General features: G+C 41.5%; 1 protein-coding gene and 1 long non-coding RNA gene across 5 annotated transcripts in view; one reads left to right on the top strand and one right to left on the bottom strand.

The window, feature by feature from the left end:
- The window catches only part of LOC122561282 (uncharacterized), a 52,023-nt gene extending 49,819 nt beyond the window's left edge, over window positions 1-2,204 (bottom strand). Inside the window, exons 1-2 of the long non-coding RNA XR_006314983.2 lie at window positions 1,929-2,204; window positions 193-254 (exon numbers count right to left, since the gene is read on the bottom strand). This is a non-coding gene — a long non-coding RNA (uncharacterized LOC122561282). The remainder of the gene's footprint in view (window positions 1-192; window positions 255-1,928) is intronic.
- fbxw4 (F-box and WD repeat domain containing 4) overlaps window positions 1,553-24,144 on the top strand; it is a 145,654-nt gene continuing 123,062 nt past the window's right edge. For all 4 annotated transcript variants that reach the window (XM_043712925.2, XM_043712923.2, XM_043712924.2 and 1 more), the window contains exon 1: window positions 1,553-1,867. In XM_043712925.2, the coding sequence (XP_043568860.2) occupies window positions 1,674-1,867 (194 nt within the window). In that variant the 5' untranslated portion in view covers window positions 1,553-1,673. The remainder of the gene's footprint in view (window positions 1,868-24,144) is intronic.

Here is a 24,144-nt window from a genome sequence, read left to right as displayed (position 1 = left end):
TGAAAATCCATTTGTTCAACCAATCTTGCAGTTATCCTTCTTTGGTATGACAATGTCTTTAAAAAGTGTACTTCTGTGAAATGCCTTGAAATACTTTCTTTGTTAAAGGTTTCATATAATATCTTAGTAGTGGTGATAATAATAGCAGTCATGATAAAATTCAATTAGAGGACATTAAATACTTCAGCTCACATATGATGAACAGCCAGTTCGATGGTGCACTCCTTCAATGTACTTTGTTGAATAGTCTATTTCTGCAGAAGGATGAAACAGAAAACTGATTAGAAAAGTATATGAAAGCTATAGCATATAAAGAATATACTATTCTATATATATATTTCATATAGAAAGAACATCCTCAGGGAAAAAAAGATAAAAAATACTTTTTAAATCAAGTAAATTTGTCTCTGAATATAGTTTTGAAAATGTCATCCTTTTTCTCAACACCTTGTTATATTCAAAGATATTGATTACTGCTTAAACAGCTAAGGCAAAAATTTTAAATGTATATCTACGGGATGAATAAAGATACATATTGTACACTCTTTAAGATGCATAAAATCTTCTAAATTGTAAAAATAAATACAGAAAAAAAAGATCTGCATTTACACAGCATTTTTAAACAGCTTAAAAGATTTTGTAGTCACTGTCATAATTTGGAAAAACACAATAGCAAGTTCTGCTATAGTCCAAAAAACAGTAATAATAAACTGAGAATCAATGTCTGTGTTGGTGATTAGGGATAAATACTGGTTCAATGTAGTGGATATTGTTCTGGTAGTTCTTCTGTGCAATAGTGTCATGGGATATTTTTTACATCTACCTGAGCAGACAGGTAGGATTTTGGTTTAACATTCCCAATAGATGGCATCTCTCACAGAGCAGTACTCTCTAAGTAGTGCACTAGAGTGACACCTTTGATTTTGTGGTGAAACCTCCGACTGGATCTCGAACACTGAACCTTGTGACTTAGATATGAGATTGATACTACCAACTGAACCATAATTGACATTTTATATTTATATGAAATATAAAAATAAATAGTTTAGAAATGAACAAGTGAAATTAAAGGTACACTGTTTTAAAATTACATATTAATGAACCAAAAACTGCAACCCATTCTAAAAGATGAAAGGCTGAACAGCAATCTACATTTGTTCAATATATCATTTTAATTGCATGTGCATGACACTGTGATCATTTGCTACAAATTCTGTGTCTTATGTTTCTGGCCCACCTGATCAAGGAACAGCGCTCTGAAAGCTGGTACTTTCAAATAAACCTATTGGACCATAAGTGGTGTTGTCTGATTTTTAACTTTAAAATTCACTGTATGTGATATGTTTTAGAATGGTTTGAAATGTGATTTAACTACTCCATAAATGCAACTCTATCTGTTTATAAACATTCCTTGCCACCCTCCCGTGATAAAGGAAATAATGAATGTCCCGGGGAGTAAAGATTCTTTAAAAATCTTGCAATTGCATGCATGACATGAGGAAGTACAATCCTCATTCACACATGTGACACGAGTTGTGTCTTATTGCAAATGGCCAGCAGTGGAAGGTGAAAGGAAAGAAGGGAGAACATGGGAATAAATGCAGAACGAGGAGGATTATTTCATTTTTCTTTTTTGTCCGTTATAATTTTACACTGGATTGTGAGTGGGGATAATGTTGGTGCTGCTTTTGCATCAACTGCCTGAAGACATTCTCCTGCTGCTCTTCTCTTACTCTGACACCCAGACCCTTGGCAGGTTGGCCCAGGTCTGCAAGAAATTTCACTCTCTCATCAGCAGGGACACACTCTGGAGGAGGATAGCTAAAGTCTCCCTCAACACCGGTATTACCAGGCTCGGCAGAGACACGTAAGGAAACATTTTAAAATTAACGACATAATTTTCCTTGCAGAGTGGAGGTGAGGCCTACCTTAGCCTTGCGGACTCTGCGACCATACTGTTAATCTGCATGGTTACCGATTGAACCAGAACGTTTCAACCAACCTTTTTATACGTTAAAAATATATTTTTCACATAAAATAACATTTTTAAAAATCGCAGCCTTTTATCGTTTAATTTTACTGACGCGATCGTGCATGCGAATAAAATATTAAGTCTTCTGCATCGCGAAGTAGAGTCAGTTCTTAACTTTGAAAAAAAAAGTCACTAATTCCCATGGAGTTTGTTTTGAATTATTCTATTTTTGTTTGAGTTTTGAGACGGAGAAAGGCCGTTGGCGACTTTAATTTTCAGTTTCACGTCGGACTGTTCGGAGGTTAAGGAAGGGCGGGCGGTTTCAGGAATTCGCATGGGGGAGCTGCAGTTGGGAGCCAATCATTGCAGATGCTAGATGTTCTCAAAGCTGCAGTTGGGATTTTGAGTTAGAGTCACACAGCAGAGAAGCAGACCTTTCGGCCCAACCCATCCATGCTGACCAGCCGGCGTAAACAGATCTAGTCCAATTTGGCCCATATCCCTCTAAGAGAAAGCGAGGACTGCAGATGCTGGAGATCAGTCCAAAAGAGTGGTGTTGGAAAAGAACAGCAGGTCAGGCAGCATCCGAGGAACAGGAGAATCGACATTTCGGGCATAAGCTCTTCATCAGGAATGTGGGGTGTGGGAGGCGGGGAAGGGGGCTGAGAGATAAATAGGAGGGTGGGGGTGAGGTAGCTAGGAGGCCATATTTAATGGAGAAAGTTAGGACTGCAGATGCTGGAGATCAGAGTCAAAAAACATAGCTGGTCAGACAGCATCCAAGGAGCAGGAGAGTCGACATTTCGAGCATAACCCCTTCATCAGGACGTTCCAGTGGCAGTGCTTTTCCACGAGATAGATAGATAGATAGATAGATGCAGGTGAGAGGTGATGGTGATAGGTCAGAGGGGAAGGTGGAGCGGATAGGTGGAAAGGAAGACAGACAGGTCGGACAGTTCAAGAGGGCGGTGCCGAGTTGGTTGGATCTGGGATGAAGTGGGGGAGGGGAGGAGAGGAAAATGGTGATGTTGATACCATGTGGGGGGTGGGTCCCAAGGTGGAAGATGAGGCATTCTTGCTCCAGGCATGAGGTGACTTGGATTTGGGGGTGGAGGAGGCCCAGGACTTGTATGTCCTTGGCAGAGTGGGAGGCGGAGTTGAAGTGGTCGACCACAGAGCCTTCCACATCTGGCAGAGGTTTTCCTGCACATCCAAACACCTTCTGTATTGTGTCCGTTACTCTTGATATGGTCTCCTCCACATTGGGGAGACAGGATGCCAACTCGAGGAATGTTTCAGGGAACATCTGTGACATGTGCACCAAACAACCTCACCACCCTGTGGCTGACCACTCCTCCTCCCACTCTCCAAGGGCATACAAGTCCTGGGCCGTCTCCACCCAAGCCACCCAAAGCCTGGAGGAAGAATGCCTCATCTTTCGCCTTGGGACCTTCCAACTACATGGCATCAACGTCTGCTTCACCAGTTTCCTCACCTCCCCTCCTGCCACCTTATCTCAGATCCAATCATCCAACTTGACCGTACCCTCTTGAACTGTCCGACCTGTCCATCTTCCTTCCCACCTATCCGCTCCACCCTCCCCTCTGACCTATCACCATCACCCCCCACCTGCATCTACCTATTGCTTTCCTAATTACCCCAACCCCCACCCTCCTATTTATCTCTCAGCTACCCCCCCTCTGCTCCCCACATTCCTGATGAAGGTCTTATGCCGAAAATGTTGGTTCTCCTGCTCTTTGGATGCTGCCTGACCTGCTATTCTTTTCCAGCACCACACCTTTCAACCCATATCCCTCTTGACCCTTCCTATTCATATACTCATCCAGATGCCTTTTAACTGTACCAGCCTCCACCACTTCCTGTACTCATTACGTACATGCACCACCCTCTATGTGAAAAAGTTGACCCTCAGGTCCTTGTTAAATCTTTCCACTCTCACCTTAAACCTATGCTGTCTAGTTTTGAACTAACGAGGTAAAAACAATAACTGCAGATGCTGGAAACCAGATTCTGGATCAGTGGTGCTGGAAGAGCACAGCAATTCAGGCAGCATCCAACGAGCAGCGAAATCGACGTTTCGGGCAAAAGCCCTTCATCAGGAATAAAGGCAGAGAGCCTGAAGCGTGGAGAGATAAGCTAGGGGAGGGTGGGGGTGGGGAGAGAGTAGCATAGAGTACAATGGGTGAGTGGGGGAGGAGATGAAGGTGATAGGTCAGGGAGGAGAGGGTGGAGTGGATAGGTGGAAAAGGAGCTAGGCAGGTCGGACAAGTCCGGACAAGTCAAGGGGCCAGTGCTGAGCTGGAAGTTTTGAACTACCCCCTACTCTTGAAAAATGACTTGTCTCTTTAACCATGCCCCTCATGATTTTACAGACCTCTATAAGGTCACCCCTCAGCCTCTGATGCTGCAGGGGAAAAAAGCCCCCTTCTATTCAGCCTCTTCTTATAACTCAAACCCTCCAATCCCTTGTAAATCTTTTCTACACCCTCTCAAGTTTGACAATATCTTTCCTCTTAAGGTGAAATTAAAAATAATAATTAATTTCCTTCCTATAACTGGGTACGTTATTAAACTGGAGAGGGTTCACTGCAGCTTAGGAGGTTTAGGGGTGATCTTTATAGAGGTTTATAAAATCATGAGGAGCTTAGATGAGGTAGATTGGGAAGTCTTTTCCCTAGAGTTGAGGAGTTCAAAACCAGGGGCATATTTTTAAGATGAGAGGAGAAAGATTGAAAAAGACACGAGGGGCAACATTTTTTTCACTTTGTGGTTAATATGTGGAATGAACTCCCAAAGGAAGTGGTAGATGCAAGTACAGTTACAACATTTAAAAGACATTTGGATAAATACATGAATAGGGAAAGGTTTGAAGGGATTTGTGCCAAATGCAGACAGGTGGGATGGGTTTAGTTTTGGAACACGATCAGTGTGGACTGGTTGGAGTGAAGGGTCTGTTTCCATGTTGTATGACTCTACTTCGATTTTTCTTTTAATAAAGCTATCTTGAGTCTCTGGCTTGGTTAAGAAATTAGGTGGGTGTATAATGTGAAACTAACGATTTCACTTGCTTGGCCAACAGATAGACACTGAACAACAGCAATTTTAATTTTCTAGGTGCCCTTAACTAAATAAAAGGTTATCACAGGAACATTATAAAATAAAATTTGTCACCAAGCTACATATGGAGATATTGGGTTACTTTTTTGGTCAATGAGGGAGGTTTTAAGAGGTGTCTTTAAGGAGGAAAGCAAGATGGAGAGATGTAAGGAGGTGGTTCCAGAGATTGGGGCATCAGCAACTGAAGGTATGGCTTTCATGGTGGAGTATTTACAGTTGGGAGTGCCAAGAGACCAGAATTCAATATGTTCAAAGATTATGTGGCTGGAGATGATTAAAGAGATAGGGAGGGACAAGGCTACAGAGGAATTTGAAAACCAGGATGAGAATTTTTAAAACCGAGACATTGCCTGACTGGGAGCCAGTGTAGGTTGAGTGCAAGGGGGATATGGGGACTAGGTGCATGTAAGGACATGGGCTGTAAATGTTTGGACAAATTTATGGAAGGTAGAATGTGGGGGGTGAGCCAAGAGTGTGTTAGAATTAACAAATTTCTCAGTAAGGAAGGCAGGGATGAATATTTCAACAGCAGATATGCTGAGACGGGGTGAAGACTGGTGATTTTGGAAATAGGCTGTTTTCGTGATGGCATGAATTTAGTTTTAGTTAAGATTTTAAGCTTCAAGAATTGTTTATTGTGGAGATGGGAGATGATAGCAGATTTGATGGAGAGAGGGCCAACATCTGATGAAGGGGTACCACTAAATAAAAGCTAATAGGGGAGCCAAGAAGGAAATTTGGGTGGTGAGCAATTTAATGGGAATTGAGTTGACATTTCATGGGACATGGAAAGCTCGGAGATAGCAGAAAAAGCGGAGAAGGAAACAAGTTCCTAGTCTTTTTTGAAAAATAAATCATACTTGAAAATGTTTTGCAAAATTGAATCTCATGTCTTTAGAAGGTTTGTTTTTTGTTTTGATTTTTGTGCATCACATCTTGCCCTGCCTAGCTTATTTGTGGTGACTCTCAGACTGGTAGTCAAGCCAGACCTCAAGTCATTGCCCCAGTTCAGCAAGATCTAGGGATCACAACCTGTGTCTGGCCCCATTAGACCTTTTCTGTGAACCCTTCAATTCAAATGTCCTTTGCAGAGTTATTTATTGATAGGAAAGCTGAACAAGACTCCATATTGCTTCTTTCTGGGCTAGAGAGGTTGCATTAATAGTTATGTGGTTAAGACGCTACTTGCAGACTTAATGGCAAGCCTAAACTTTCTTCGGAAAACTTAATGGGCACTTCATGTGCAAATCCAGCACCCTCTTAAAAATAATGGGGAAGCCAAAGGCAAGATGGTCTTTGTATGAATCAAATGGTGGATTCAGTACAAGTTGATCAGCAAATACTTGAAATTCTCAATTTATGACGTATATCTTCACTGTTTGAACCTGCCAGTTTATATATAAAGGGTCTTGCATTTAAGATGCTGATGAAGATAATTTGCTTCTTTTCTAAGACTCTTTAAAATTGTGCTCTCTTTTTTTGATCCATTCACAGGCATAAACTTTCTACTCATCTACTTTGTTTAGACCCTTCATTGTTTTTAAAACTTACATATGAGATCACCTCTTCGGATTCTCCTCTCCAAAGAAAACAGTCCCAACTTAATCACACAGCACAGAAAAGGTCCTTCAGCCCATTGACATAACTACACTAAAGATGTGCTAATCCCAATTTTGTTCACTTGTCCCAAATCCTTGAATGTTATGATATTTCAACTGCTCATCCAAATATTTTTTTAAAAGTTTAAGGTTTTTGGTCTCCACTACCTTCCCAGACAGTGCAATCCAGATGTCCACCACCCTCTGAGTGAAAACATTTTTTTTCTCAAATCTCTGAATCTCCTGCCCCTTAGTCTAAAGCTATGCCCCCTCATGATTGATCCCTCAAATCAAGGGGAACATCTACTCTGTCCTCACCCCATCCATGCCCCTCATAATCTTGGACACCTCAATCAAGTACCCCCCCCCCCCCCCAGCCTTCTCTGCTCTGAAGAAATTGATCCAAACCAATCAAGTCTCTCAGTCAAGCTAAATTGTTCCATGGGGAGAAAGTGAGGTCTGCAGAAGCTGGAGATCAGAGCTGAAAATGTGTTGCTGGAAAAGCGCAGCAGGTCGGGCAGCATCCAGGGAACAGGAGAATCGATGTTTCGGGCATAAGCCCTTCTTCAGGAATGAGGAAAGTTTGTCCTCATTCCTGAAGAAGGGCTTATGCCTGAAACGTCGATTCTCCTGTTCCCTGTATGCTGCCTGACCTGCTGTGCTTTTCCAGCAACACATTTTCAGCTAAATTGTTCCATGCCAGGCAACATCCTGGCGAACCTTCTCTGTATCCCCTCCACTACAGTCTCATCCTTCCTGTAGTGAGGTGACCAGAACTGTATACAGTACTCTGGATGTGGCCTGACCAATGCTCTGTATAACTCCAACATTATCTCCTTGCTTTTATACTCTATGTCCCATTTGCCTTCTTTATTATCCTATTCAAGTCCTATCCTGTCCAATCCCTGATGATTGCCCGAAACATCGATTTTTCTTGCTCCTTGGATGCTGCCTGACCTGCTGTGCGTTTCCAGTACCACATTCTCGACACTATCCTATTCAAGTGCTGTGCCAACTTCAGGGATCTGGAATAATTGTCTCAAGATCCCTCTGTTCCTTGGAGCTACTCAGTGAACTGCCATTCGTTAAATACTCCTACACCTTGCTGCTTCTTCCTGTGTGCATCATCTTGCACATATCAGGGTTAAACATCATCTGTCATTGCTCTGCTCACTGGATCAACCCATCTATATCTTTCAGTAGCATACACACTTCAAGGCGTTTCCTGTCTTTCCTGGTTACCGCAGTGTCTCCTCCTTGAAACCATTTTCCTAAACTACATCTGCACTATCTCCAATGTATTCACATCCTTCCTATTGGGTGAAACCCGGAAATATGCACAGTACTTTAGAGGGTACGACCTGTTTGAGTCCTCCAGGCTGTAGACTGCCCAGGCAGAAGACGAGGTGATGTTCCTGCAAGTTGCAGTCTGATTCGCTGTGGCAATGGAGGAGACTGAGGATGGTCATGTAAAAAGGGAGTGGGAAGGGGAATTAAAATGGGCAGTGGCTGGGAGGTCAGGTCGGCCCCTGCGGGCCCGGCCCAAATGCTTGGCAAAATACGCCCTATGTTAACGTTTAGTCTCATTGGTGTACAAAGTTAAAAATCACACAACACCAGGTTATAGTCCAACATGTTTAATTGGAAGCACACTAGCTTTCGGAGCGATGCTCCTTCAGCGACGCCCTCCACAATCACCTGATGAAGGAGCGTCGCTCCGAAAGCTAGTGTGCTTCCAATTAAACCTGTTGGACTATAACCTGGTGTTGTGTGATTTTTAACTTTATTCCTGATGAAGGGCTTTTGCCCGAAACGTTGATTTTACTACTCCTCGGATGCTGCCTGAACTGCTGTGCTCTTCCAGCACCACTAATCCAGAATCTGGTTTCCAGCATCTGTAGTCATTGTTTTTATCTCAGTGTATTTGATAACCTGACCTCCCTGGTTTAAATCAGCCTGTAATCATTTATGCTTATTTTCCTTGTAATTCTACCTTTTATCCCCAGTGTCATTAGTTGAGTTTCTAAAGTTTTAACCAGATGCCAGAAAACAGATTTTTAAATTAGAACTTGTTTTTATCTCTCGGGGTCTTTTTTGTTTTGTTATTTTGTGTTGGCTTAGTTAATTTGGTAGCATGCTTGCTCCTGAGTTACAAGGTCGTGGATTCAGTTACAGTTCATGAGCAGATGAAACAGGCAACACATGTTGCAGGACCAGTGCAATAGTTTGACATTAGCAAAACATTTTTGGTGAAGTGATAAACCGAGGACCCATGTGGCTAAGGTGCATTTCTTTCTTAAAAGAAAAGACATAGTACTTTGGCACAATTTGAAGACCTTGGTTGTTGGCTGGTCACCAAAGCAAAATCAGGTTAATTGGCTCATTCATTTCATTGTTGCTTGTAGAATCTTGCGGTGTCCAAAGTGGCCATTTAAATGGTGACTGTATTTCGGAATGAGTAATTGTATATAGTGTTTTGAAATATTTCTCAAAGATGTGATAAGATGCTGTGAAAGTGCAAATTCTTCTTTCAGGGCAGAACTAGTGAGCTCACTGCATCTGTTTCCCAACTCTTATGATTACAGATAGGAGTGCAGTACAGGGAATTACTGTTCTGAGACAAGACGTGAAGTTTAAGTTAAAATTCCTGATGTACCTGATTTTTAGTTTGTTGGTGTAAGAATGTCCAAACCTTTAAGTTTTCATGAATAGCTTAGGTTTGTATGAAGGAGTTTGAAGTACAGAAGTTTAAATCAATGTTCACGTTAATTTACACACACCTCAAACTGTTCTTGATCAGTTGTTAGTTAGGCAATGAGGAAGGGGGTTGGTTAGCTCATTTGACATGGACGATGAGTTTGTTTTGTAGAGTGATGCCAACAGCATGACTTCAATGGGGAGGCGATGGCTTAGTGATATTATCACTAGACTATTAATCTGGAGACGCAGGTAATGTTTTGGGGACCTAGGTTTGAACACCACCATGGCAGTGGGTGGAATTTGAATTCAATAAAAATCTGGAATTAAGTGTCTAATGGTCACCATTAATCCATTGCTGATTGTCAGGATTAATCCATCTAGTTCATTAACGTCCTTTAGGGAAGGAAACTGTCATCCTTACCTTGTCTGACCTACTCTCTTGACTCCAGACGCACAGCAATGTGGTTGTCCAATGTGTTGGACAGTCAGGGATAGTCAATGAATGCTGGCCTTGCCAGCAATATCCACATCCTGTGAATTAATTTAAAAAAACAAATAAAATTCCCACACTGCTGAAGTTACCGTGAAGATCCCTCCTTCTCAACCTCTTTCTCATGGTGATCCTCAGGTAAAGTTACCACTAGCCGTCTCTCTCTCTCTAAAACGAGAGAGCAGTGTATGACCCGGTAGGACTATGCCGATTGTACCTTGCTTTCCCTATTTAGGATTTATATACCAATGAGAAAACAGGGTTAAAAATAGATCTTTCTAAACCGGCCAAACCACATCATTCAAACAAACTAGCAAGTAATTGATATAAATATATAAGACATTGATTTCACTGAGGCTTCAGATTTGAACTAGCAGTGTTTGAGGCCCAGAAATGGACTAACCTGATACCTCGCTTCATTGGTGGGAAAACCAAAGGAATAATGAACACAACCTACGGGATGTCACTTATACTTCAGGAGCTGTCATACTATATCCTGTTCTTACTGCTTGTTAAAAATTAACCTGGTGAAGTTAATCTAGTAAAAAAGTAATAGAGCTAGATTTAATGATGCTTTATATTCCCTTTGTTTTGGTGACATTATTGTTGGAATTAGAGGGTGTTGAATTAACTGTTTCAAAGTTCCATTAATTAGAACTTTTATTGCATTTGTCATCTCTCATATAGGTGGTGACTTGTTCTATCTCTGGTGCATCACTTTTCATTCCTGAAGAAGGGCTTATGCCCGAAACATCGATTCTCCTGCTCCTTGGATACTGCCTGACCTGCTGTGCTTTTCCAGCAACACATTTTTCAGCATCACTTTAATGCCAACTCTTTCACAGAATCGTAGAATAGATTCCTACAGTTCAGAAGGAAGAAATTTGGTCCATCAAGTCTGTACTAACCCTCGAAAGAGCATCCCACTAGAGCCACTCCTCCACCTTTTCTCTGTAGCCCTGCATCTAGCCTGCGCATTTTTGGACTCTGGGAGGAAACCCATGTAGACTTGGGAAAAACATGCAAACTCCACACGGTCACCCAAGGCTGGATTCGAACCCAGGTTCCTGATGCTGTGAGCAATAGTGCTAACCACTGTGCTTCCCCTTTAGTTGTAAGCTTTGGCAGTCAGGCGTAACGTCTATTTTATGACATTGTACTTTGTCATGTCCAGCAGTTAAGTTGGCACCTGAACTGACCTGTGTGGAATACAAAGTTCCCAAGTTGAGTTCTTAGTCAGTTCTGATTTCATTTAGGACAGGCAAAAGACAGATCTTATTTTCCTGACCACTTGAAGAAATATTAACATTTCTCTCAAGTTAAATAGTTTAATTTTGCCAGCACTGTGAAGCTGCAGAGTTTATTGTAAATCAGTGCAGTCTTCCCTTTCCTGATGTGTTTTCAAATTGGAAGCTTACTCGTTCGATGATAAAATAACACAAGGACATGAGCATGAAAGTGATCATGGTGCTATGTCTCATGAAACCATCTGCAACCAGCTGAATTGCCTGTCACACTGTGCAGCAATGGGTCTGCGCTGGCTCATATTTGATATTTCCATTGTCCCTGTTCAGGAAGGTTTAGCTTGTGCTAAGAGACACTCTTGCATGGTTTTAGATTTTAGTGGGGAATCTGACTCAGGCTGAGGTCTCCATTATCCTGATGACTGATTACCATAAAACATGATGCAGTGCTGAGGCCTACACAGTGTGAGGGTCTTGGTTTTAATCTCTTTAAAAAAATGTTGAAGGTAGCTGCTGCACAACCTTTCAACCAAATCAGCACAGATTAGAATATTTACAGGAGAAGGGAATTCATCTCTTGGACAGAGCTAGTTTAGTCTCACAAACCTACTTTTTTCCCATAGTTCTACAGATTGTTTTTACTTTCAAGTTTGTATAAAATTTCCTCTTGATAGTTAGATTTGGATCTGCTTTCACTGGCCTTTTAGGCAGTACATTTGTGATAGGGCAGCACGATGGCACAGTGATTAGCACTGCTGACTCAGCGCCAGGGACCCAGGTCCAATTCCAGCATCAGGTGACTGCAGAGTTTGCATACTCTCTGTGTGGGTTTCCTCTGGGTGCCCAGTTTACGCCCACGATCCAAGGATATGCAGGTTAGGTGAATTTGCCATGTTAAATTGCCCATCGTGTTCAGGGATGTATAGGGTAGGTGCATTGATCGGGGTAAATATAGAGTTCGGGGATTGGGTCTGGGTGAGTTACTCTTTTCAGAGGGTCGGTGTGGACTTGTTGGGCAGAAGGGCCTGTTTTCACATTGTAGGGATTCTATTCTACTCTATAATCACAACTTGGTGCATAGAAGAATGTCTTCTCATCGACCCTTTGATTCTTGCCAATTATCTTCAATCGTGTCCTCTAGTTCCTGGCCGCCTTCCCAATAATTCCTTATAATTTTGAACACCTACATCGAATTCTCTCTTGTCATTCTCTGCTGGATGGAAAACAATCCCAACTTCTTTAGTCTCTTTGAACATGCTGATAAATCTGGACCAACTCCTGTGGTTAGAAGAGAAAATCAGCTAGGGGTCTTGCTAGCTGGTCAATGAGTGACCTCTGCTGGAAAGCAGTTTATATTGGACAACGGAGTAAATTGAATTTAACTATGTTAGTTTCCACAGCCACAGAGACTCCTGGACTGTTGATCTGACCTGACCCTTGTAGCTACTCAGGTGGGCAGGGGAAATAGTTTGCCAATTCCTGAGAAAACTGCTCCACCATCTTTTGAGAAAACGGGGCACGAATCAACTGTTCACACAATCATTTTGCCTTTCAGCTAAAGAGCCCTAATTGTGTCGACCTCCCCAACCTAAACCAACAAAGCCTGAGAAAGCAAATTATTTTCTTGTCCAGCTTTGATCACGAGAGCAAAGATGTGGAATGGGTGGCTGTAAGTCAGATGTGTAGGAATGCAATCAAACTTTTTGAAAAAAAGTCAAAGGATATTCTAGGCTTGGGGCAGATCGAGGGCATAAGGAGAGAGTGAGAGAAAGGAGAAGGGCCTGAGGCTACAGCAAAGGGATGGGAAAATGGAGCAGCAGGGCCGTTCTGTGTGCGAAGCGGCCACTGTAACATGGGTTAACAGCTATGTGAGATGCTTATTTACAGCCTGAATCATTCTTAAATGGCCTGGGGGCACAATGGCTGGAAACAAAAGCTGATGGGAATGTGGCGCAAAGAAGAAATCAAGGGTTTGGGGGTGGGGTGCAGTGAAGGAGAGAAGCATTGAACTGTTTTATTGAGTTGAAAGGTGTATACTGCCATATTGTTAAATTCCAGCAAATGCCACTAAGTCCTGCGACACCAGGATTGCATGTTTATAGGATAAAAGTATTTGGAAATTGCGGTTACCATGAACATCCAGCCTTCTCACTCGTCCCTCACCTGAGGCAAGGTGACCCTCTGGTTAAACTCACTGCTAGTCATCTCTCGCTCTCTCTCTTTCAGAGAGCAGCCCTATGGTCATTTGGGATTATAGCGACTTTATCTTTCTTTTACCTTTTTTCCTTGGATACTGTGTTGATCCATGGGATTGTGGCCAGTGTCTGTCTTTTAACATTGGATTGTGTTATGGACTGAAATAAGAACATAGGAGCAGGAGGAGGTATTCACTCCTCGAGCCTCTTCTAGTATTCAGTTGGCTGATCTGTACCTTAACTCTTTCTGCTTGCCTTGGTTGCATAATCCTTAATAGCCTTGCTCAACAAAAATCTTATCTTTTAAAATGATAACTCTGTTCTGTGTACAAATGACGCCAGACCTGCTCAGCATTTCAGGTGTTTATTTCGTTTTCAGATTTCCAGCTTGTATATTTTGACTTTATTAAAAATTTGACCATCTCAGTTTTCAAATTTTTAGTTGACTCTTGGCTTTGATGTTTTAGAGGAGAGTATTTAGGTTCCCACAATCCTTTGTGACACCAGTCCTCAACAGCCTAGCCTAATTTGATGATGCTGCTCCCATATTTTTGGATTCCCCTGACCAGAGGAAATTGTTCCTCCCTATCTACCATATCAAATCCTTTAATCATACAATCTTAAACATCTTTAAGTTATAAGAGATAGGTGCAGATTATAATCAGCATTTTGGATGTTACAGTTTTGAAAATAAGGGCTGCACATTTTTACTCTTTCGTTCCCCCCCCCCCTCTCTACTAAAGACAGAGTCATAGAGCTGTACAGAATGGAAACAGACCCTTCGGTCCAAATCGTCCATGCCGACCAGATATTCTAAATTGATTTCGTCTCAATTAAGAGCATTTTGCCCAAATCCCTTTAAACTCTTCCTATTCATATACCCATTCAGAAAACTTTTAAATATTATAATTGTACTAGCCTCCATCACTTGCTCATCCACACACTCACCACCCTCTGCGTGAAAAAGTTGCCCCTTAGGTCCTTTTTAAATCTTTCCCCTCTCACCTTAAATCTATGCCCCCTAATTTTGGCTTGCCCTATGCTGGGGATAAGACCTTCACTATTTACCTTATCTATGCCCCTCGTGATTTTATAAACTTCTACAAGGTCACCCCTCAGCCTCCGATGCTCTAGAAAAACAGCCCCAGCCTATTCAGCCCCTCCCTATAGCTCAAACCCTCCAACCCTGGCAACATCCTTGTAAATCTTTTCTGAACCCTTTCAAGTTTCACCACATCTCTGGGACAGGCCACCATTGGTCACTTGCCACATTCTTCATTTCTACGCAGAGATTGTTCAAATGGAAAGCATTGCAACTGCAGCTTTCCCTGATTCTTCCCAAATCCATGTGTGTGTATTTCAGTGGAGATCTTTGGACAATGAACAGATTCCTTGGCTTATTTTCCTCTTTTAGCCCAATGTTGTTGAAGCCAATTGTCAACCACTTCAGCCACTATGGCCAACTTTAAATAATGCAAGACTGGCTTAAAAAATAAATGTAGCATTGGTGTTTCTTGGCCAACTAAACATAGCAGGTACAAGTGCAGCGTCTTTGTGGGAGTTTAAACTCCTTCAAAGTTTGGTGAAGGAGACGTGTTTTAATCAGCCTTTTAAAAATAGAGAGGCATGTGGAGATCGTGAGAAATTTACATTTTGGGTAACAAGCATTACTACTAAAGGTGGAAATGGAAAACCTTTCAATGGTCTGCTTTCTGAGTGTTCAATCAGGCTGAAACAGATGATGTATAACCTTGGAACTTTGTTCAAATCTGAGATTTACAGTCCAGATGATTCTTCACTAAGGGTCTAGATTAGAGTGGTGCTGGAAAAGCACAGCAGGTCAGGCAGCATCCGAGGAGCAGGAAAGTCGATGTTTCGAGCAAAAGCCCGACGTTTCGGGCTGTTGAATTTTGTCTTTAGTAACAGGGCCCAGCTCTCTCCCCATGTCCCTCTATCTACTCTGTAGCTGCCACCCTGCTTTCAAAAGTCTCTTTGCCTATGTGCCTGTGATTACCTGTCCCAACTCTCTCCCAGAAAGATTTGCAAGTTGATCCTCTTCTTCCTCTGCCCTTGCTTTATCCATGGCTTTGACTTGGTTTAATACAACTCCAATTCAATATTACTTAATTGGCTGTAAAGCATTTATAGGTGTTAGAAATTCAAGATTTTTAGTTTATATTTTTTTTTCTCTAACATCTTCCTTATTAGCTTCCTTACTTTAACAACCACAAACGTTTTAGCTTGTTTAAGAATCTGCATCTTGACATGCACTCCTACTTTACGCCCAAACATCAAAATTTAAAATCTTTGTCTACTGCAGATTTCTTCCAGACCTCACACCAGCCAACTCTCCTCCTCTTGCTCATTGCAGTCTGCTCCTGCATGACATCTACTTTGTCTCCTTGAGCATTGGCCTTCGTGTCTTATCCTCTCTCAGCTCTGTGTGGGAGTTTTCATCTGCCTCATTTCTACAGTCAGGAACTCCCTGACTGAGCTGTGCTGCTGCATTTAAGTTTCTCTCTGCCCAAATGCTTTTGATTACCTGTCTCAACTGTCTCCCTGTCTACTATCCCGACTCCTCTTTCTCCTTCCATTCATAGGCTCCTTTCTCCCGATGTGTGAATGCACAGTAAAAACTCATGGTTTTTGTTGAAGTGGTGAGAAGCAGTTTTGTGGCCCAGTTCCTCCCTTTTTTCTGTGATGTTAAGCTCAGTTATGCTGCTATGTTTTTGTTTCAGTTAGGAAAGTGGATATAATTACTTCTTATACCTTCTAAAGAAGCTGATTCCAGAACGTGGAAGCAGTGGAATAGGTTGCCAGTTCATCCTCTCATTTTGGTATAGTTTCTGAAACTGTTTTGTTGAAAGGAAAAGGCCATGGCTCAAGTTTAAATCCAGGTCTTGATAGCCAGATCCAGGCAAACACTGGTGCCAGTACTGAAGAGTTGAAGGTGTCATCTTTCAGACAAATATTAAATGTTGTCCCAGTTTTCCCCCTCAGGTGTATAAACTGCAAACACATGGCACTACTTCGAAGAGCAAAGGAATTCTCCCTTGTGACCTACTCATACTTATTCCTTGAGAAAAATAACTAAAACCAGATGGTCAGCTGATTGTCACATTGCTGTTTATGGGATCTTGCTTTGTACACATTGTTGCCTAAATTACACCAGTGACTTAAATTCAAAAGTATTTCATTTGCTGTTATAGATTTGAGATAGAGTGAACTTCTGTAGAAATGAAAGCTTTTCTTTTAAGCCAAACTGTCAAACATTAACAATAATCATTTTTTAGTTGAGCCTGCAATGAGGTGAATGAGTTGTTAGACTGGAATAAACCTTCGATGGATTCTTAACAGCACGTGACCAGGTTAAGTATCAACTCTCACTTGAGTAGCTGTCAACAGCCAGGAAATTCTCTGAGCTATTTTGAGTGCAACATTTTGAAATCTGTGCAGGTTTATGGGTGAGTATTCAGGTTCCCACAATCCTTTGTGACACCAGGAAAAGAAATGGGTGGTGGTAGGGTGGGTGATGGGAGATGAGAGAGTATCTGATGCTGCTTCAGAATGTAAAGCCTTTTCGAGGAAGAGAGGCAGAAAAGCAGTGAGATGTGTGAAATGTGACAGGGAGGTAGTTTGTCCTTCGAGGCCATGGGCCTCCTGCTCTCGTCCTTACGCAGCGGTTGATTTACAGTCTGGTGTTTGGTGAACATGTGTCTCACATTTGTTTCTGCAGAACAGCAAATGGTAACTGCTTAAAATAAGTGAGCTGCCTGCCGACCTTTTGTACTTTGACCTAATAGGTGTTTTATCTTGCATTTGGATGTATTGGAGAATCTTAGAAAACAGAAAAATGTAATGCTGTATAAATTTCTTTTCAGTTTTTTTCTTTTCTGTTCTTAAGGTATTGGGACATGTTTCTGTTGGAAATGTTGGTATACTGTCCCCTTTCCTTCCAGAGGACCACGTCTCACAAGGGAGCATGGACTATGACTATAGTCGGGCATGATGTGCATTAGGGAAGAAGCTTTCATCACTTCCCATTGACCTTTGGGCATGTGACTGTACAAATTAGGAGCACAGGTGGACCACTTGAGCCATTTGATAGGATTATATATGATCTGTTTTACTTAGCATAAATCTGTATACTTCTGCTTTTAACAATATTCAAAGTCTGTGCTTCCATCACCTTCATTGAGGAAGACCGTTCCAAAGACTCATGACCCTATTTCTCCTCATCCCTGACTTAAATTAGTGACCACTTATGTTTAAACAGTGACCCCAAGTTCTAGATAAGAAGCAACTTCCTCTGAACATACGCTCTATCAAGATCCCTCGGGATCCAGCAGGTTCAATCCAGTCAATTTTTACGCTTCTTAACTCCAACAAAGGCAAGCCTAGTTTGTTCAACCTTTCCACGTTAGTCAATCAGTTAATTCAGAACTTTCTCTGAGCTGCTTCCAATGTATTTACTTCCTTCCCGTAATAAGGAGACCATTATTGACTGCAAGTACTTCAGATGTGTCAGTTTCTTTGTTCGTTGTATTTTATTGGGAGTCTTATCAGTGCTGCATGCCTAGTGCTAGTTGTGACTTGGAGGATAACACTCATCTCTGAATCGGCATAGTTATAGGTTCATGATCCACTCCAACATCAGGTATAAAATCTAGCTGACAATCCCAGTGCCAGTGTGCCATTGACAGATATGCTATGTGTTTGATGAAACAAATTGAACTGAAACATTCTTTGTCCTCCGGTTGGCATAAAACATTTCTTGGTATTACTTCAAGGAAGAGCAGAAGATGTTTGCAATATATTGTGACCAATATTTATCCTTTACCCAGCACAGTTTCAGATTATCTGATTATTGATCTGCATCACTACAATGACCACATTTAAAACGCTTCATTATCTGTAAAGCCCTTCACTAGTGAAATGTGGTATAGAAATGCAAGTCTGTCTTTTATTGTCTTTTTTGCTGTTTGCAGAATCTTACTGGGTTTAAATTGGCTGCCATATTATACATTGGCATTACTTGAAAAAGGCATCATTGTCTGTAATGCTTAAGATGCTGGAATCCAAAATAAAAACTGGAAACACTCATGAAGATCTGGCAAAAGGTCATTTAAGCTGACATTTTATCTCTCCTTGTCTGTTCATAGATGTTGCGAGACAAACCCTAACTGAAAGCAAAACAATCATAAATTGAATCTGGAGTTAGTCTGTCTATTGTGTCCATGCAGCTTCTGAGGCTAACTCTTAACAAGTGATTTAACTGTTATACATTCACCCAAAACTTTGTGACAAATGAGTTTTGACAACAGCTAGGATATCTACTCATACTTTTTCTTTAGTGATGTGTTGACAGCTGGATGTGAATGTGGAAGGTCATTTGACCCATTTTTTTTAAAAGAGAAGACTTGCATTTCTTGAGAACTATTTGTGATTCCCAAAACACTTAATAACCAATAAAATACTTTTGAAGTATAGTCACTATTATGATGCAGCCAGTTTGTGCACAGCAGTTTCCACTAATAGCAATCTGACTATTTCTAGGTAAATGGTTTTGTGATGCTGATTAAGAGATTAATATTGGCCTGTACACCAGTGGGAACTCCCCTGCTCTTTAAAATAGTGTGATTGGATCTCTTAAATCCATCTGAGAGGGTAGACAGGGCTTTGGGTTAATGTTTCATTGATAATAGGCTGCTCACTACTACATTGGGAGTGTCAGCCTGGATGTTGATTTCCAGTCTGTGGAGTAGCACTTGAATCAATGGCTTTCTGATTCAAACAATAGCCCTAACTATTTAACTGCAATTAATATGTCCTAGCTGCTAGATGTTGTATCTCGGGGGAAAAAAACATTACAGTCATCATGAGATTCCTATCCTCACTGAATTTACAATAATCCACTTGGTAAAATTATTCCAAAGTTTTTGCTTATCCATCCAATTTGAGGTCATCTGAATGTTCAGTCCGTGTCCTTCCTCTCACAAAGTCCTGTTCACCCATTACTCATATCCTCAGCGATATCTGTTGGCTCCAAACTAAGGAATTAGTTAATATTAAATTGTCATCCTAATCCTAAATCCTTACATGTCCTCATCCCTTCCTATCCTTGCAAAAGTCTCTAACTGAACAACTATCTAAGCAAGCTTTTTGAGCTCTCCAATCCTGACCTGTTTAGCATCCCAGATTTTAATAGCTTCAATGCAGACAACTAAACTTGGACACCCTTCCATATTGTAACTATTTCATGTGTGAAGAAAATATTCTTGAGACTTCTGACAGATATGAACTTGTTTCTCCCCACTTGTCCAAAGAGCTTGATGTCCAGGTCATTCCACTATAATGTGCGTTTCATTAATGCACATTCGCTATAACCCGATTGATGAATTGGGGACACTAACTTCTAAAGCACAAACTTTTAAAGCGTGTATTGGTTATAACGCGATTCTGGCCCCATTAGTTTAAATGGTGCTGCTATTACGCAATTTTTTTCACACAGGGTTGCACGAGAATGGAACTACCGTATTATAGCAGAATTGACTGTATTGGGCGTGTTTTACTAGTTACCTTTTCATATAGCCTTGAATCTGCCTCCTCTTGATTTTGCCAATACTGCTTTGTGGAGAATCGAGAAATAGTGTGCAGAAAGTTGAGACCTTATGCATGGAATGTGGAATCACAGCGATGGATGCTGTCTCTGAATTCACACTCTTTTTGCTCACATGCTATTTTCTTGTATTCTGACAGATGCATTTTCTTATGTGCTGTAACATTCAGCATGTTTGTATGATGAGCAGTGAATTGTCTCAATATTTACAAGCTTAAGGTGGTGGTCTTAGTTGCTGGGAGGACAGGAAACCAATGAGAATAATTGTTAATCAGTTTACATCTGCCATTATGATTGTGAGAAAGAAAGGATTGCATTCTATAACACCATACTGCACAGTTTGGAAGCAGCTTGATATTTGCATGCACTTCATTATTTTGAATATGCAGTCACCAGTATAGGGTGATGTGGCAGGCATTTCCCCACAGCCTAATTTCACCAATAAAATGAGCTGAGTGTTTAGTTGATCTGATTTTTATAATTTTGAAGGAAGAGATTTTCGCAAGGATCTTCAAGCTTCCACAGCTACTAGGTACATTTACACAAAGTCATTAATGTCCTAGAAAATTCAGAGTATTTCAGAGGAGCAACATCAGACAAAAAATAACAATGAGCCAAAGACAGCATAAGCTTATCAAAGACGTAGGTTTTAGAACATAGAACATAGAACATAGAAGAATACAGCGCAGTACAGGCCCTTCGGCCCTCGATGTTGCGCCGATCCAAGCCCACCTAACCTACACTAGCCCACTATCCTCCATATGCCTATCCAATGCCCGCTTAAATGCCCATAATGAGGGAGAGTCCACCACTGCTACTGGCAGGGCATTCCATGAACTCACGACTCGCTGAGTAAAGAACCTACCCCTAACATGTGTCCTATACCTACCCCCCCTCAATTTAAAGCTATGCCCCCTTGTAATAGCTGACTCCATACGAGGAAAAAGATTCTCACTGTCGACCCTATCTAAACCCCTAATCATCTTATACACCTCTATCAAGTCACCCCTAAACCTTCTTTTCTCCAATGAAAACAACCCCAAGTGCCTCAGCCTTTCCTCATACGATCTTTCTACCATACCAGGCAACATCCTGGTAAACCTCCTCTGCACCCGTTCCAGTGCCTCCACATCTTCCTATAGTATGGCGACCAAAACTGCACACAATACTCCAGATGTGGCCGCACCAGAGTCTTATACAACAGCAACATGACCTCAATACTCCGGAACTCAATTCTTCTACCAATAAAAGCCAGTACGCCTTATGCCTTCTTCACCGCACTATTTACCTGGGTGGCAACTTTCAAAGATTTGTGTACATGGACACCAAGTCCCTCTGCTCATCCACACTACCAAGTATCCGACCGTTAGCCCAGTACCCCATCTTTTTATTACTCTTACCAAAGTGAATCACCTCACACTTAGCTACATTGAACTCCATTTGCCACCTTTCTGCCCAGTTCTGCAGCTTATCTATATCCCGCTGTAACCTGCCACATCCTTCCTCACTGTCAACAACTCCTCCGACTTTCGTATCATCCGCAAACTTGCTCACCCAACCTTCTAACCCCTCCTCCAGGTCATTTATAAAAATGACAAACAGCAATGGTTCCAAAACAGATCCTTGCGGAACACCGCTAGTGACGGCACTCCAAGATGAACCTTTGCCATCAACTACCACCCTCTGTCTTCTTCCAGCCAGAGTCATGTCTTAAAGCAGGAGAGAGGTTCGTGAGAAAATGCCAGAGTTTTAGGGTCATTGTGGCTGAAGGCGCAGCCATCATGGGTGAATGAGGCTTGGGTGCAAGTTAAGTTGGGAAATTTTTAAGTTTTGGCTGAACTCAAGGTTTCTAGGTTACACGATGGGAAACCAATCAGCATTCCCTTGGAGTTGGGTTTCAGCCCGTCATCTTCTGGTTCCAGTAAAGTTGGTATCACTGAGCCAAGCTGAAATTTGCATGTCAGGTGCGGTCTGCATTGCAGTGAATTGAGTGCTTCTTGAGTCCTGCAGATTTGATGGTTTGATATTACTGTTGGGATTTTAGCTGTTCCATGGTGTAAAGTCTTTTTTTATTTTGCTATATTTTTGATTGTGTGCTGAAATGGAAAAGGACTGCTTTAAAAACAAGGTTTGTGGTAAGAATTGCTGTACTTTTTAAAAACAAGTTACCAGTACTGATTGTAAGTGAATTTTAGGTTACTGCTTTTTCAGCAAGTGCGGGATAGTTAGTTGCAGATGAACTGACACAGGGAAGTGGGTAGAAAGTGAGATTTGGTCAGCAGTGAGCAGCTTGATTGGTCTGTGGAGTGGTGAACATTTGTAGATGATAAAGGCCTTCAGCCTGCTGTCAGCTTTGTGATTGGCTCCAAGGTAGCTGAACATCTTTGTAGGTTTGTATACTGTGGCCAAAAGTCTTTAAATCTCCAGAATTTGAGGTGGTGTCTTTCTCAGTAAAAAAGAACCAAAGACCTGAAGAAAGCTATCTATTCTTTCCTTATCCAGTTGCTGTAAGCTGCAACTTTTTGCCAGTAGCTAAGGGACTTTGCAGTTGGTGAACCAGTTGTTCTGTACCTCCTACAAAGACATGAAAAGTACTTGGAGAAGAGAGATGACAAACAGCAAATTCTGATAAGCAAAAGGATCATCTCCGTGAACTGTGTGGCCATTGAATTGCCTTCACAGTTCCACACATAACACCATTTTGTTTTTTTCTGTATGTGTGCAGAGATAAGATTTTATAAGGGTCCTGAAATTTTAACCAGTAGAACTATGTGTCACCATAGTTGTTCATAGTTGTTTACCTGTTGCTAGAATCTATTTAGTCATCATAAACAGTCATTCTTAAGTACAGAAACCTGGTTTATGTTAACCTAGGCCTTAAAACTGAGGTAGCCCCTGGGAGAATTTTGCATACTTGGAGAAACTTTTTAACTTTTGGGTACAGTGGGGCTTCATTTCCAGTGCACTGCCCCATTGAAATATTACAATAAGTGAGATAGGACTGTACAGATTTAATCCTGTCAGTCTGGATCGCTTTTGGAAATAAGTGAGCAAAACTTAAACTGGCTATGTCAGCCAGTCCATTTCTCACCTTGAGAATTGGCACTTGATATTCTTTCCTTGTGAAATTATTTAGCTTTGTTCTGATTCCATTCTGTGATCCATGCCTTTGTTATATATAGACTTGATTATTCAAACACGTATCTGGTTGATCATCTCCTCTGTTCTATCCACTCAACTTGAGGCCATCTGAAATTTCAGTCCGTGTTCTTCCTCACACAAAGTCATGTTCACCCATTACTCATATACACAGTGATCTCTTGGCTGTGAACGAAGGAATTATAGGTACATATTCCTTTATCCGAAATCTGGAAAGTTTTGAAATGTGAAGTATTTTTTCGTGAAGATTTTTCTCCATAACAAGGTAGTTTGGCGTGCAAACAGTTAACCCAACTCCACACTCACTCGGCCCACGTCACTCAGATGTGATGTGGCAGCGTCGCCCAGCACTGGCAGGCGTCAATTCTGTCTCAGCATTTGTCGCACTCACAGGTGTGTCGTATGTCCAGTAAGATTTTTTAATTTCACTGTGAAACTATCACTTAGTTCGAAATCCGAAAAATTCCAAAAACCCTCTGAGTCAGCTGGTTTCGGATAAAGGATTCTGTACCTGTATTTAATATTATAATTCTCATCCTTATCCTAAATCTTTACGTCTCCTTATCCTTTCCAATATTTGCAAAAGCCTTTACCCTTACAACTTTCCAAGGAAGCTATTTGAGCTGTCCAATTCTGACCTGTTTAACATCCCAGCTTTTAATCACTTCATGACAGACGGCTGAACTTACAACTGCGTGGAGTTAATAAAGCGTGGTGCTGGACAAGGCTCAGCAGGTCAGGGAGCATCCAAGAGGAGCATCCTATAGAAGGGTCCTACCCGAAGCATCGATTCTCTTGCTCCTCGGATGCTGCCTGACCTGCTGAGCCTTTTCCAGTGCCACACGTTATCAACTCTGATTTCTCCAGCATCTGCTATCCCTAATGGTCTCCTACTTGCAACTGCATGGACCCTAGCTCTGGGATTCCATAGCTACACTTCTTTGCCTCTGACTTTCTTCCTTTTATAAGACTGTCCTTACGACCTTACCCTCTGATCCAGCTTTTTGGACACCTCCCCTAATATCATCA

The sequence above is a fragment of the Chiloscyllium plagiosum genome, unplaced genomic scaffold, assembly GCF_037043375.1.
Source record: "Chiloscyllium plagiosum isolate Xiang-an unplaced genomic scaffold, Cpla_swu_hap1 HiC_scaffold_22, whole genome shotgun sequence".
Lineage (NCBI taxonomy): Eukaryota > Metazoa > Chordata > Chondrichthyes > Orectolobiformes > Hemiscylliidae > Chiloscyllium > Chiloscyllium plagiosum.
This window is presented reverse-complemented; position numbering and strand designations above follow the sequence as displayed.